The sequence below is a fragment of the Mauremys reevesii genome, linkage group 10 (assembly GCF_016161935.1).
Source record: "Mauremys reevesii isolate NIE-2019 linkage group 10, ASM1616193v1, whole genome shotgun sequence".
Taxonomy (NCBI): Eukaryota; Metazoa; Chordata; order Testudines; family Geoemydidae; genus Mauremys; species Mauremys reevesii.
Window position 1 is genome coordinate 50,830,126 of NC_052632.1, and position 13,827 is coordinate 50,843,952.

A 13,827-nucleotide genomic window follows, 5' to 3' on the forward strand; every position below is an offset into this window, starting at 1 on the left:
TTCTCCAGCCCAAGATCAAATGTCTACATTGCTATTTTTAGCACTGCAACCAGAGCCCCACTAGCCTGAGTCAGCTGGCCTGGGCTCCGAGACTTGGTGCTGTGGATTTTTAATTGCAGTTTAGACATACCCTAAATGGGTTTCCTAAAGTCTGTGGTAGAGACAGGATTAGACGCAGATCTGACTTCTAGTTCGGTGCCTTAAAGTAAGGAAAATATTTCCCAAAAAAATAGATACCTTAAAAAAGGATCAAAGTTGAGTCTAAAAGCCAAAAGGTAATTCAGGATAACACCTCTTTGAAAAAGGATCTTACAACACCAACTCCTTCATATAGCCATATACTCCAATTCTGAAGTGTTAAAACAAACACCCTGCTGCCAACACCAGTAGTATTTAGATGACAGGTAAGCCTGCAGTTAGAAGAGAAAATTTCTGCCCCAGCAGAATTCCTAGATACAGATATGAACTGCCTCTGTGATCAGATTTAATTATTTTTAAAGCAAATTCCTGTACATGTAGACGCTGCTTGCAACATCAACCTTCATGTATAGAACATCTCTCACAGTGCAGGTGATAACTATGGCAGGTCTCTCAAATCTTCGCCTCGCTGACAGGAAATGGCTTACTGGAATCATTCAAAAAGTGCAGAGCTAAGCACTGATCACAAAGAGAGAGAGAGAGAGAGAGAAAGAGAGAGTCAAATTCTCTCTCTCTCAAACAAGACTCCCACCTTCCATGATACCAACACTCCCTGATACTTCATGCAAAAGAATGACTAGTAATATCTTGTGAATTTACTCCTACGAGAAACAGTTTAAAATACATTTATCTTATTGAATGAAGCAGACTAGAGCTACGGGTGCTTTAAATTCATAGTGTGAAGGTGGCATAATTTCCACCAGATATGGAGAGGTTAGCCCCAGCTCCAGTTGCACAGAATTGGCTGGGGGTCTCTAAAACCTCTAACTCATTGGCATTGCGCCAGGGAATATCCTGACCATTGTCCAGCCTGGTTTATAAAACAATCTACATAGCCCAACAGATGTGTAGATCTCCAAGTGACTTGTGCTCCTCTCTCCCAGGGCAGAGACCACCAATCGCATGGGTGCAGCTGGATCAGTGGATGAACAGAAGGCACAATATTTGGAGGAGGAAGGAAACGATACAACTTAAAAAACTAGCTTGAAATCACTAAAGGCTGAGGCCAGGGCCCTAAGACATGGACTCCAGGAATTATCTGCACCCTCCTGACTCTCCATTCCCACTAGGCAGCATAGCCCAGAGAGGACAGAAAATGTACAGAATTTTAGTTGTAAGCTTCTCCTGGCTGGGACTACCTTTATATACACATTTGTACAGCACCCAGCATGACAAGGCATCAGATCCTAATGGGGGCCTTTGGCTGCTACTGCAATTTAAATAATACAAATCTTATTTTAACAGAGAGGTGGGAATTATGCAGCACTGCCCCAGCCTTTCCCCTGCACCGTTCCGTTCCCCTCCGTTCAGTCAATACCTCTTTGGTTTTAATTTATTAAAATTAAGCTGAATAGCAATGAGGTTCTCAACTTTTCTCTGTTTGAGTGCCACGGATGTAGGCATTTTAAATGCATTATCTACACTCACAGGTTGTCACTGAGAAGCAGGAGCTTTAGGCAGCTTGGCAGTGGCAGATGAGGCTTTGGGTATCTAGGAGGGGCATTTTTTATTTCCTGGATGCAGTAAAAACTTTGGATTCTGATAAGGGGACACGTCTCAGTTTGCCTCTCCAGTTTGGGAAAGGGTCAAAGATGACAAATTTGAAGGGGGAGGAACCAAGGGCTTGAATTCCTCAATCCCAGCTAAAATCACTAAGTGCTACTGCACCCTTCCCCCCACATTCCCAGCAATGAAAGGAGGACACTAGCTTGATGTTTCTGTTAAAGTGTGCAGCAATTAAATAGTTAAATCACATTTTAAAAGTAGTGGGCTTTAGGCTTCAGCATCAACAGGAGAATTCCCACCTCTGAGTGATTGTCACAGGCTTGATACAGGCTCAAGCAGGCAGCCCTACATGACCATTACAGTGTTCACATTTTGAAGGGTTTTTTTGCAACCTTAAAGGATGTAGATTTCTCTCCCCACCCCCCCTCACCCCACAAAAGCTTAGATTCTGGAGAACAAGTTTGCCATAACCATACAATTACACATCCACTCAGACGCAGGGCCACCCAAAGTGGGGGGGCAAGTGGGGCAATTTGCCCCAGGCCCCGCAGGGGCCGCCACGAGAATGTCAGAGGCTCCCCCCGCCCCCGCCTTCTCCCATCCCCCGGCGCCTCAGCACGCCCTGTCCAGGAGCGGCCCTGGACAGAGCTAAAGCGGCCTGGCTCCAGTGGGGCCTGAGCACCTCCCGCTCGGAGCCGCGTGGTAAGGGGGCGGGGCCTGAGCTCCTCCTGCTCAGAGCCACGTGGTAAGGGGGCGGAGCTGCGGCCGAGCAGCGGAAGCTCAGGTCCTGTGGAGCCATGCCGCTGCAGCGCTGTCCAGGTCCGCTCCTGGACATGGTGCGCTGAGGCTCCGGGAGAGTGGGGAGGCAGGGGTAAGCGGCATGGTAAAGGGGCCGGGGGAGGGTTGGATAAGGGGCATTCCAGGGGTCTGTCAGAACTCAGCGGGGGGAGTGGATAGGGGTCAGGGCAGTCAGGGGACAGGGAATGGGGAGGTTGGTGGGGTCCTGGGGTGGTGGTTGGTGGGGGGGGGTCTCGGAGGGGCGGTCAGGGGACAAGGAGCAGGATGGGTCAGGGATTCTGAGGGGGGCAGTCAGGGGGCAGGAAGTGGGTGGAGGTCAGATGGGGGCAGGGCCAGACTGTTTGGGGAGGCACAGCCTTCCCTTCCCTAAAGCTCATTGAGCAGTTTGAGGCTTGCAGACAGCTATTTAACACAAAGAGCCAAGCTGTTAGCTTTTCCCTTAGGGCTACCATCCCTTTCACTTCTCAAAAGCTAAATTATAGTCTACATTTAATTTCAGTGCCACAGGGAGATTCACATCAGGGGAGGGTAGCGTCATTAAAATTAGCCACTTTAGATTAACAGTGATAGAGCCAAGAGAGCCATGTGGGAGGGATCACATGAGAAGAGCAATATCCTACACCACCTACCTCCTTCCCAACCCTACCAAGGGAGCCCCCCCGCATTCCCCGAGGCTCCAGAGGGGTTAATTCAGTGGTTCTCAAACTTTTGTACTGGTGACCCCTTTCACAAAGCAAACCTCTGAGTGTGACTCCCCTCCCCTTATATATTTAAAAAATGGTTTTAATTTATTTAACACTATTATAAATGCTGGAGGCAAAGCAGGGTTTGAGGTGGAGGCTGACAGCTCGCAACCCCCAGTAATAACCTCGTGACCCCATGAGGGGTCCTGACCCCGTTTGAGAACCCCAGATTAATTTAATTTGAGCACCCTGTGTCCATTCACATGCATGTGCTATTTTGAGCATTTCAGTTTTCACAACATAGGCTCATCCCAGATTCTGGAACAAGCTCAAATGCTCAGTTTGTGGAGTATGTACATAGTCTATACTAAAGACAAACCCACAGTAACCGTCTCTAGTTTGTGAGGGACACCATGGAGCCAGTCTCCAGGAAACAGATAAATTCATGGAGGTTAAGTCCATTAATGGCTAGTAGCCAGGATGGGTAAAGAATGGTGTTCCTAGCCTCTGTTTGTCAGAGGGTGGAGATGGATGGCAGGAGAGAGATCACTTGATCATTACCTGTTAGGTTCACTCCCTCTGGGGCACTTGGCATTGGCCACTGTCGGTAGACAGGATACTGGGCTGGATGGACCTTTGGTCTGACCCAGTATGGCCATTCTTATGTTCTAAGATAAATGAACCCAAAGTTATGGAGACAGATATGAGTCAAGGAAGCCAGCAGAGTATCAGAAACCTGGAAAAATCTCTGACTGGATGGGCTCAGGCGTTTGGTCATGAGCTGAGGTGGTTCAAAAGTTTTGGATTTTTTTTAAGCAGAATTTTTTTATTGTTTAAAGAAACAATCAAACACAGCAAGCAGCAAATATTTGGCTACACTTCTGAAACCCCAAACCATGTTCAGGTTTTGGCAGACTAATTTAAGCTTTTCAATTAAAAAACCACAACAAATTTTGAAGGAAAGCAGACATTGTCCATGATTTTTTCTGCTTTTTAAAAACCCCTAGTTTTCGATCCAAAAAAGTTTTGATGGAAAATATTTGTCCAACCCTTTTAATGAGCTTTAGTGCCTTTTAGCACTAGCTGATGCTGAGAACCAGTGATACCTTGTAAGGGTGACTTGAAAAGAAGTTTTCTCAAAACCGGGTTTGTGCCGAGATGTGGAAGGTTTTTAAATGTTAATTTTTCCCAGGACAAGTGGGGCAATTTGCCCTGGGCCCTGCAGGGGCCCCCACGAGAATACAATATTCTATAGTATTGCAAATTTTTTTATGGAAGGGGCCCCTGAAATTGCTTTGCCCCAGCCCCCTGAATCCTCTGGGCGGCCCTGCTCAGATAGCTGCATAACCACAACATACACCGGGTTCTGCTACCTAGAGGGCTTGGTGAAAGCAATCATTATCAACCACGTTGTTGCACTGCAAATTTCTTCTGCTAACCTGAACTTTGAGGCCTTGTCTGCACTGAACAATTTTATAGTGCTAAGAAACATTTATTCCATTTCATCTGACTGAAATGCAGCTGGGTTTCACAAACAGAAGAGCTTTGATAGAGAGCACGAGGGCTAAAGAAATAATACCAACGGGACTTGGTTTTTCAGGGCTCAATAGTAACTGAGTCTGCATTGTTCCAATGCCAGTGTAAACACAGCTCCATCACTAGATCTCCTAGGCACTAGGGTAATACAAATAACCACAGGGCCAGTAGTTGGAAGGGTCAACATCTATTTGTAAAAAGATTTCATGTCATGCATCGGTTAGCGTGTCTTACTTTCATTGATCAATAATTCGGAGGCACTAAAGAGCTCACAGACTTTTTGCTGTTCCAATTTTGAAGCGTTTAAAACCATCTATTCTGTTTCATCATCTCTGAAATACATTGCACTGATCGGCCGCCACAGGGCAATGCAGTTCTCAGCACCTCTAGTACAATGCACATTTGTACTTTCTGGTTATTTTTTCCTTTGGCAATTTAACACCAATTACCTCTGTCTTATCTCAGGTTGACAGAAAGTTTAGTTGCTCCCCCTGGCTGCCCTACTTGGTAGCTACCAAAAGGGCTCTAGATCTTCCCATATTCCTTCCAAATCAAAATATCCCTGAGATTACAAATGCTAATATACTCACTGTCTCCCCATCTCACCTGAGTATTGCAAGGATACAGTAAGTCTTGCCGGGCATGCTCACCCTCTCCCCCACTCTCTCTCCTCTCTCTACCCCCTGGGTCAGACCCCCAGTGTCCCTGATTTTGTAGTCATTTCAGGTGAGACAGCCTCCCTGGTTCCACAACCCGGCCAAGGCAGGCAAGACTTCCATCAGGAAGCAGGGAAGAGGAGATTCTCCAAATGCCCTTTTGTGCAAAGCAGGGCACAACAGGCTGGGAGCCAAGAGGTTGAGTCACAAACTCACCTCTTCCACAGAGCCCTGTTTGTTTCTTTGGACTTCAAGACTCTTACTTTTGAGGACTGCTTCACCTTCCTTACTGCAGGGAGGAGACAACTGTCATTCCCACCATTCTACTAAGAAGTTAATGGAGAGAATGTAGGTGGTCACATTTCGAAGAACTGGAAACAGAACCCAGGTGTCTAACATGACAAGCTCAAGCCTCGTCCATAATGCATGTCAGAATGAATGTACTGAAACTATGCACTTAGTTATCCTTTCTAATTCCTAGACAACACTTCACTCCTGAAATAGAGCCCAAGAATCCTGACAACCAATGTCCTGCTCTAATCACTAGACAACCCTTCCCACTAAGACACATGAATTGTCAACCCCAATATTCTACTCCAGTCTAGTAACCAACTGGCAAAAAGTTGTGTCTCTCACTTTGGAGGCCAGTTCACATGAAGACCGCTATTCTTTTAGCTCAAGTAGTACAGCTCTGTCCTGCAGAACTGAAAGTTCTGAGTTCAAACCCTGCTGATGATGTGTGGGGGAAAACCGAACACCCACACAAGACAGAATTTGTTTTTCCAGTTTTCTATTTACTCAGTTGGGTTATTTAATTCATGCAATGAAAAAAAATTCTTAAAATAGGCTTTTCAAACAAAATTTGTCAATGATGGTGTATGATGTGCAAGAAAACTCGTAAGTTCCACATTTCAGTTTTGTCTGTAACACACTGGCAGGTTTGAAAGTTCAGAGGTATGCTTGAATCTCCAGTCACGAGGAGCAGATGAAGCAGTTTTGCTATGCTCTTCTCTGCATCTTTGCAAGCTAGCAATCTAACAGGATTCGTGTGGGTTGCTACAGTTACAGAAATATCAAACCTTCTCTAGATAAGAAATGAAAACTTTGCATTTCCCCCATATCTTCTACCCTTCTTTCCTCCTCCTCCCTTCCATCCATCCACTTTCCTAACCCAAGACCAGGGGTGAGCTGCAGCCGGTTCGCACGGGTTCGCGCGAACCCGTTGTTAAATTTAGCAGCCATTTTAGAACCGGTTGTTAAGGGCTGCTAAATTTAACAAAAGTTCCGGCCCGAACTCACTTCCCGCTCCTCTCCTGCTCCGCCCCCTTCTCCTCCCCCTCCCCTGCTTCCCGCGAATCAGATGTTCGCGGGAAGCCTGAACAAGCAGCATGGAGGCAGGTAAGCTGGGGCGCGGAGGGGGAGGGGAGGTGCGGCTGGCTCAGCAGCTCCCGGTCCCAGACCGCGGCTCCCTCCAGCCCGGGGAGTCGGGCCGAGCGGCTGCCGCCGAGCGGCTGGGCCCCGTGCCGCCCGGGAATCGGGCCGTGCGGGTGCCGCCGAGCGGCTGGGCCCCGGTGCCGGCCCGGGGAGTCGGGCCGAGCGGCTGCCGCCGAGCGGTGCCTGCTCTGGTCCGGCCGGGCTCGGGGAGTTGGGCCCCGCGGCGCCGGTCGTGGTCCTGGCAGAGTGGACCCGGTCCCCAGGCAGTGTGGTAAGGGGGCAGGGAGGGGGTGGGTTGTGGGGGGGTGGATAGGGGTCAGGGCAGTCAGAGGGCAGGGAACAGGGGGATTGAATGGGGGCAAGGGTCCCGGGGAGCAGTCAGGAAAGAGCAGGGTTGGATGAGGTGGTGGGGGCACTCAGGGACAGAGAGAAGGGGTAGTTGTATGGGGTAGGGGTTCTGGGGGGCCATTGAGAATGAGAGGAGGGGTTGGGTGGCGGCAAGGGGCAGTCAGGGGACAGGGAAGGAGGGGATGGGTCAGGGGTCTCGGAGTGTGTGTGTCAAGGAACATGAGGGGTTGGATGGGGCATGACCCCCCCCCCCCGGAGGGGCGGGGAAGGAGGGAACCCGTTGTTAAAATTTTGGAGGGAGGAGGGAACCGGTTGTTAAAAATTTGGCAGCTCATCACTGCCCAAGCCTCTCTCCACATTGTTGTAACTATTGCAACACAATCAGTCAAATTGTAAAGGTGTCCTGTAAAGTGCAAACGGTTGGGCTGTGGCCCTTTTGGGTGCTTTATGTTGCACTGAAAAGATCCAACAGGTCCTTTCCCCTCCACAACAAAAACAGATTTAAAAAGACAACTTTTTAACATTACAGATCAGGGGTGAGCAAACTATGGCCTGGAGGCCACATCCAGCTCTTCAGATGTTTTAATCCGGCCCTCAAGCTCCTGCCAGGGAGCAGGGTCCGGGGCTTGTCTCACTCCAGCACTCCAGCCAGGAAGCAGGGTCAGGGGTTGGCCCGACTCTATGTGGCTCACAGAAGCAGGGGCATGTACCCCTCTGGCTCCTATGCGTAGGGGCAGCCAGGTGGCTCCACACGCTGTCCCTACCCCAAGCTTGGCCCCCGCAGCTCCCATTGGCCGGGAACCACAGCCAATGGGAGCTGAAGGGGCAGTGCCTGTGGACCGGGCAATGTGCAGAACCGCCTGGCCGTGCTTCTGCATAGGAGCCAGAGGAGGAACATTCCACTGCTTCCGGGAGCTGCTTGAGGTAATCGATGCTCGGAGCCTGCACCCCTGTCCCTCTCCCAGGGCCCTACCCCCTGCCCCAACCCAGATCTCTCTCCCACCCTCCAAACCCCTCAGTCCCAGCCCGGAGCCCCCTCCTGCACCCTGAACTCATTTCTGGCCCCACCCCAGAGCCCGCACCCCCTGCTGGAGCACTCACTCCCTCCACGTACCCCAACCCCCAATTTCATGAGCATTCATGGCCCGCCATACAATTTCCATACCCAGATGTGGCCCTCGAGCCAAAAAGTTTGCCCACCTGTGTTACAGATTCAAGTCTTGCCTACCATATGTAAACATTCAGTGGGGGTGTTTTGGTTGGCTACCTCCCAGTACTAAAAGAAAGGGGAAGGCCCAATGGGAAATCAGGACCCTGACATGGACAGTCCCCAGGAACAATGCGGAGAGGCCAATGCTCCAGGTCAGCCTGATTGACAGGGTGGGCAGGCTAGTCCCATCCTCCGTGTGAGCTGGAATTGCCAATGTCAGACAGAGTGGGGCTGAGTGAAGGAGAAAGCATGGGCTCGAGCTGAGCTGGGAGCAGAGCCGTGCCAGCCAGAGGGGCCAGAGAAGCAGCCCAGGGAGCAAACCAGAGCTGGGAGCAGAGTCACAGAAGAAGTCCACAGAGCAGACCTGTCTTGGGAAGAGAGCTGCAGCAACCAGAGCCAGGGGGCCAGAGAAGCAGACCAGGGAGCTGGCGGCAGAGCAGCAGCAGCCGTGCTGAGGCAGAATGGAGCTGGAGCTGGGGCTAAAGCAGTCCGGAGCCGAGTGTGGTGAGCAGCTGGGGAGAGCAACGGGGACCCTGGGCAGCGGGCCCAGTGCAGGGAGATGCCCCCAGCCAAGAGGCCTTGCAGGGCAGACTTGGAGGGGGATCGTAACCCTGACGGGGCGGGGGCAATGCTGGGAAGAAGGGTCCTGCCACCTAGACCCCTGAGAGCATGTGGCCACCGCCAGAGCAAGTGTCTGACCCTCAGCATCCCTGCAGCACAGCGAGGGCCTGAGAAGGAGGCCTGGGACTTGCGAAGAACAGACTGAACTTCTCTTACATTCCAGAGACGCTGGCTGTGATGCCCCCATGCCTCAGATTGGGGTTATATGTTTTCCTTTAACCTTTCCCATTTTTCCTTATTTTTTTTAATTGATTGCTGCTCAGTAAATTGTATTTGCTTTGAACTGTATGTAATGATCAGTGGGTCAGGGAAGCATCCAGTGCAGAGAGAGCACCTCGGAGTGGGGACACCCTAGCCCAGGGGTGGGCAAACTTTTTGGCCTGATGGCCACATCTGGGTATGGAAATTGTATAGTGGGCCATGAATGCTCATGGTTCCCGGTCAATGGAAGCTGCAAGGCAGTGGTTGGGGCAGGGGCAGCCTGCAAAGCCCCCGGCCGCCCCTACGAGTAGGAGCCAGAGGGGGGACATGCCGCTGCTTCTGGGAGCTGAGTGGAGCAGGGCAAGCCCCGGACCCCACTCCCCGTCGGGAGCTCGAGGGCCAGATTAAAGCAGCTGAAGGGCTGGATGCAGCCCCCAGGCCATAGTTTGCTCACCCCTGCCCCTAAGTGACCATGACAAGGTTGGGAGTTGAGCCCCCCAGGAATCCTGGGCCCAGCCTTGTTGGGATTACAAGGACTCTGCCACACAGGAGAGCCCTTGAGGTTAGGCAGGCCTCTGGGTAAAGGAAGTGGGAGCGAGGACTCAGATTCTTTCACTAGCCCACTTACCGGGGTAGTGTATAAGCTAGGAAATAGCGGAATCATTCCCCCGCTTACACATAGAGGAAGAACTAGGAGAATTATGATATCACAAGTAAGAAGTGTATAGAAGAACAACCTTATTAACAAAAAGGGAAGGAGTTTTTATTCAGACTATTTAAAACTTTTATTTACACCTATTTAACCCAAACATTTGGGAATAAAGATCTTTTTTAAGGACTCAGTACTTCTTCCCCTTCGTCTAAGGGCAGGGAGAGTGCCCAATCCACATTTTTGTTATGCTCATTAAATCCTCCAGTAAAATTAGGGAAGTTCAAAATAAGCAAGAGATTAAGATATAGTTTAAAGAGTTTTCCTGACTCCTTTGTGCGTCAGAGTACCAAAAGAGGGAAATTTTATTTCTTTGCAGGTCACCTGTAAGAAATTTCTTCTGAGACCAGATCTCTGACACCTGAGAAGGAGGGAAGCTAAATGTTACCCATCTCCCATTGCCCTGCCTAAGGACATCACTGCTTTTGAAACGTGCTCACAGTCACCTAATCCACAGCCTAGAACCTCGTGTACTCATTTACATGTTTGGGAACCTAAAGAGAGCCATCATCTTAAATGACCATTCTAACTGCATTGTCTTGCCCAGTTAAAAAAAAAAAAAAAAAAGCTGCGAAGTTGTTTGATTGCTGCACACACATACACAGGGAAATTCCACCAGGAGCATGAAACAAGGTACTTTTCACTAGAGCACCAGTGTTGGTATACCTAAAGGAAATGTCTGGACTTCTGAACATGTGTGTCCTTTTTCCTTTTCTTCCCTCTTATCTGGATCATCCTGAAAGAGGCTTTTGATTATGCCCGTCTGTTTTATACTGCCTTAGAAATTCTCTAGGGCAGGTCCTCCATACAACCACAGGATGTAAATCCACAGTTCCTAGCTCAGACTAGCAGAACAGCAAAGTGCTTACAGGTAACATCAAAGAAAGCTCACAGCACACTCGTTTGTGCCAGCACTCCTCGTTTACTTTTTCCCTAGCTTCACCTCTAAACAGTCCAAGCTTTCCCTGGTACAGCACTGCAGGATTCACAGAACAAGATGCCACACACTAGGGGCCTGTTGATCAGCTATATTAAAAGGGAAAGGGGGGAAAAAAAACAACAACCCACAAGACACTCGTGTATTTTTACACTTGCAAGACTGAGCAATATCTTTCTATCATGCTCTCATTTGCAGAGACTCTGTGAAATCCTTATAGACTGGAAATTATTTCAGGTCATGCATCAGACAACTATGGTGATTTTTACCAAACACATTTAAAAACACATTGGGCTGGATGTCAGCTGAAAACTACCCCAAATACAATTCCCCCAAAATGGATTCTCAGTTTTAAAAAGCAAGCTGCAGGTTTGCCATTCATTCTCCTTCTATTTATATTTTTATTCTGACAAGTAAGCGACTCTAAACTTCTCAGTATGGACTTGTTCCCAGAATAACAGATTAATTGCAACACTCCCACACAGCCACTAGGAAGTGCTCTTGCACTAATTTCCCTTTCCTTTAAAGACAGACTCACTCCCACAATGGCTTGCAGTAGCTCCTTAGAGTGAGAAAGCTAAGATCATTAACAGCATGAGTGCAATGGAGCCATCAGTCAAATCCAGGGAATAAACATTTAAAGCATCTAGCGGGCTATTAGCACAGAAAAGGTTAGCAGCAGCCGCAACTCCCATTTAGCTTAGCCCAGTCAGCGGAGGTAAGAAGCATTTGTGATGCTGAACAAACCGGAAGAGGAATTTGAGAAAATGCATTTCCTACCCTGTCCCTCCAAGTATAAATTGGGGTTTCTAAGTCAAAAGGCTGCAGCCACCTTGCTAAAAACAGCAATGGTATTTGTGAGGTTTATTCAAATACCCAAGACAGCAAGCAAAATGGAGAAGCGTGTACTTGTATCTTCTCCTGCACAGAGTATAAGGCAAGACAAGGAGGGCATTTTGCACATAAAGAGCCAGACTCCAAATAAATAACTTTACACTTAAAGAAAGTCTCCCAATGGAAGAACTTAAGGCTCACACATTAATCAAGCCCCTGGTATTGTTCCCTTTCTACAGATGGGGAAACAGAAGTGATTCCTCCAAGGTCGGAGAGCAAGTATCCGTGGTTTTGGTGAAAAGTGGGAACCAGCCAACAAGCTATTTCAGTAAATGCCCCGGAAGTGGGAGAAACAGAAGTTTAAAAATAGGAATGGTTTATTCTGATTTTACTTTATACCAACCAGGGTCTTCAAAGTGACACATGAAAGCCATATAAAATTTACTATCTTGAAAGCACAGGGCAGCCAGTGGTTGCTTTTTTAATGACAAAGGGCGGAACAAAGCTGATCAGTGCCAGGTGTATTACCAGGGAACTCAAGAGAGCAGCGCCTAGCCCTCTATCGAAGAAAATAAAAGACCAAGAAAATGTATTCTTGGCTGTATATTTATTTGTGATCAAGCAATAGCAGGCATATTTCTATGTAAACACAGAGCAGCCCTGAGACTCTGGCCTATCCAGTGGAGTCTCAATATTGGAAAGCCTGGAGTCTCCCATTTTGGACTGTTAAAGGCTTGGGCAGTCTGGTAGGCAAGTGAGCAAGCACAGACACCATACACAGGGGGTGCCATCAGGCAAGGCTTTGAGAGAAATACTGAATTATATCGGGAAACATTTAAAAGAAATTGGAAAAACAATTAAACATCCCAGTGAGCTGGGCCTTCGTGGAAGCAGGAGAGTGTTTGCTCAGAGGGTAATTATGGTGGCCCTCCTTCTGCTGCTGTCTGGAAGGCACCCAGTGCACCCGCCAACTAGGGAAGAACAAAAAGCCCACAATTAAAGCTGACAGGCATGTCCTGGTAACAGCAGCCTCATTTACAGAGGAGGAGAGCAAACAGCAAGAGACAAATGGAATGGCCTAATCCTTCCCAGTATGGAGGGCCAAGGGGGAAGGGCATCGTTTGCTTTTTGAAATGGAACATTCCATGTCAACAACAAAAATAAAAGGGGGGGGGGAGAAGAATCACACTGCCCTTTAATCTGCCTTAGGCTGACAGCACAGCAATGAATGACATCTGAAAAATTCTGTGTTGTCCTTCTGTTTAGAAACTGCCTCCAAGAGATTGGAGCAGAGAGACAGGCTCATGATGGGCGTATTTATAATAAGTACTTTCTGGAACTGGGTTCATGCTCTCTGTTGCCACAACCCCCAGTAGCAAAACTAAGGCAACCACAGCAATGTATCTTTGCCATGCTAACATTCTTTTGCCACAAGGGGCAACACACACTGGCAGCTTGTGGCCAGAGATGGAAAAACCGTATGAACGTTCAGTGCTATCATCAACTCTAAGCACCAAAGCAACATGCAGCAATGTCTGGCAGGCAGAAATACTGATTCTAATACAAGGGTAAGGCAAAGGGATGCTATCAGACTTTTTACACAAGTGCTGTTTTCTATCAAGAACAGTGCTTGTGTTCAACACGTCATACTTTCAACGCAGCCCAGCTTTCAGAGATTCTGAGCACACCCCCACTGAAGTTAACAGCAGCTGTGAGGGCTCAGCACCTCCACAAGGCAGACTGCCTATGTATTTTAAGTCCCAGACCACACACATACACACACACACACTTTTCATGCCCTTATTTAGCTTACTTATACTTGCCTCAAACGTGACGAAGTCATCAAACTCATCAGGACAGACAGAAGGTTCCTCCTCACGGGTATACCCCATCTCATACAACTGGCTGTCAGAATCTGAAAGCACAGAAAAGGTCAGCTGTTACTAGAGGGGAGGAAAGTGATCAGATGTAGATTTGAACCCCAAAATGAAGAGTATGTCCCTGCGAGAGCCAGTAGTTGCAGGGCAGAGTTGAGAGGACTTAATTTTCAACAGAGGGGGATTTTTATGAGGTGGGATTTTTAACCATTATTAAAGATCCCAGTTTGAGAACAGCCAAAGTCACAGGATTAATCCAGTTAAAGTGCTTCCTAACAT

General features: G+C 48.4%; 1 protein-coding gene across 2 annotated transcripts in view; it reads right to left on the minus strand.

Annotated features, from left to right (window-relative positions):
* Positions 1-13,827, minus strand: part of RAB11FIP3 (RAB11 family interacting protein 3) — a 179,287-nt gene that overhangs the window by 62,724 nt on the left and 102,736 nt on the right. For both annotated transcript variants that reach the window (XM_039491503.1, XM_039491504.1), the window contains exon 3: positions 13,495-13,586. In XM_039491503.1, the coding sequence (XP_039347437.1) occupies positions 13,495-13,586 (92 nt within the window). The remainder of the gene's footprint in view (positions 1-13,494; positions 13,587-13,827) is intronic.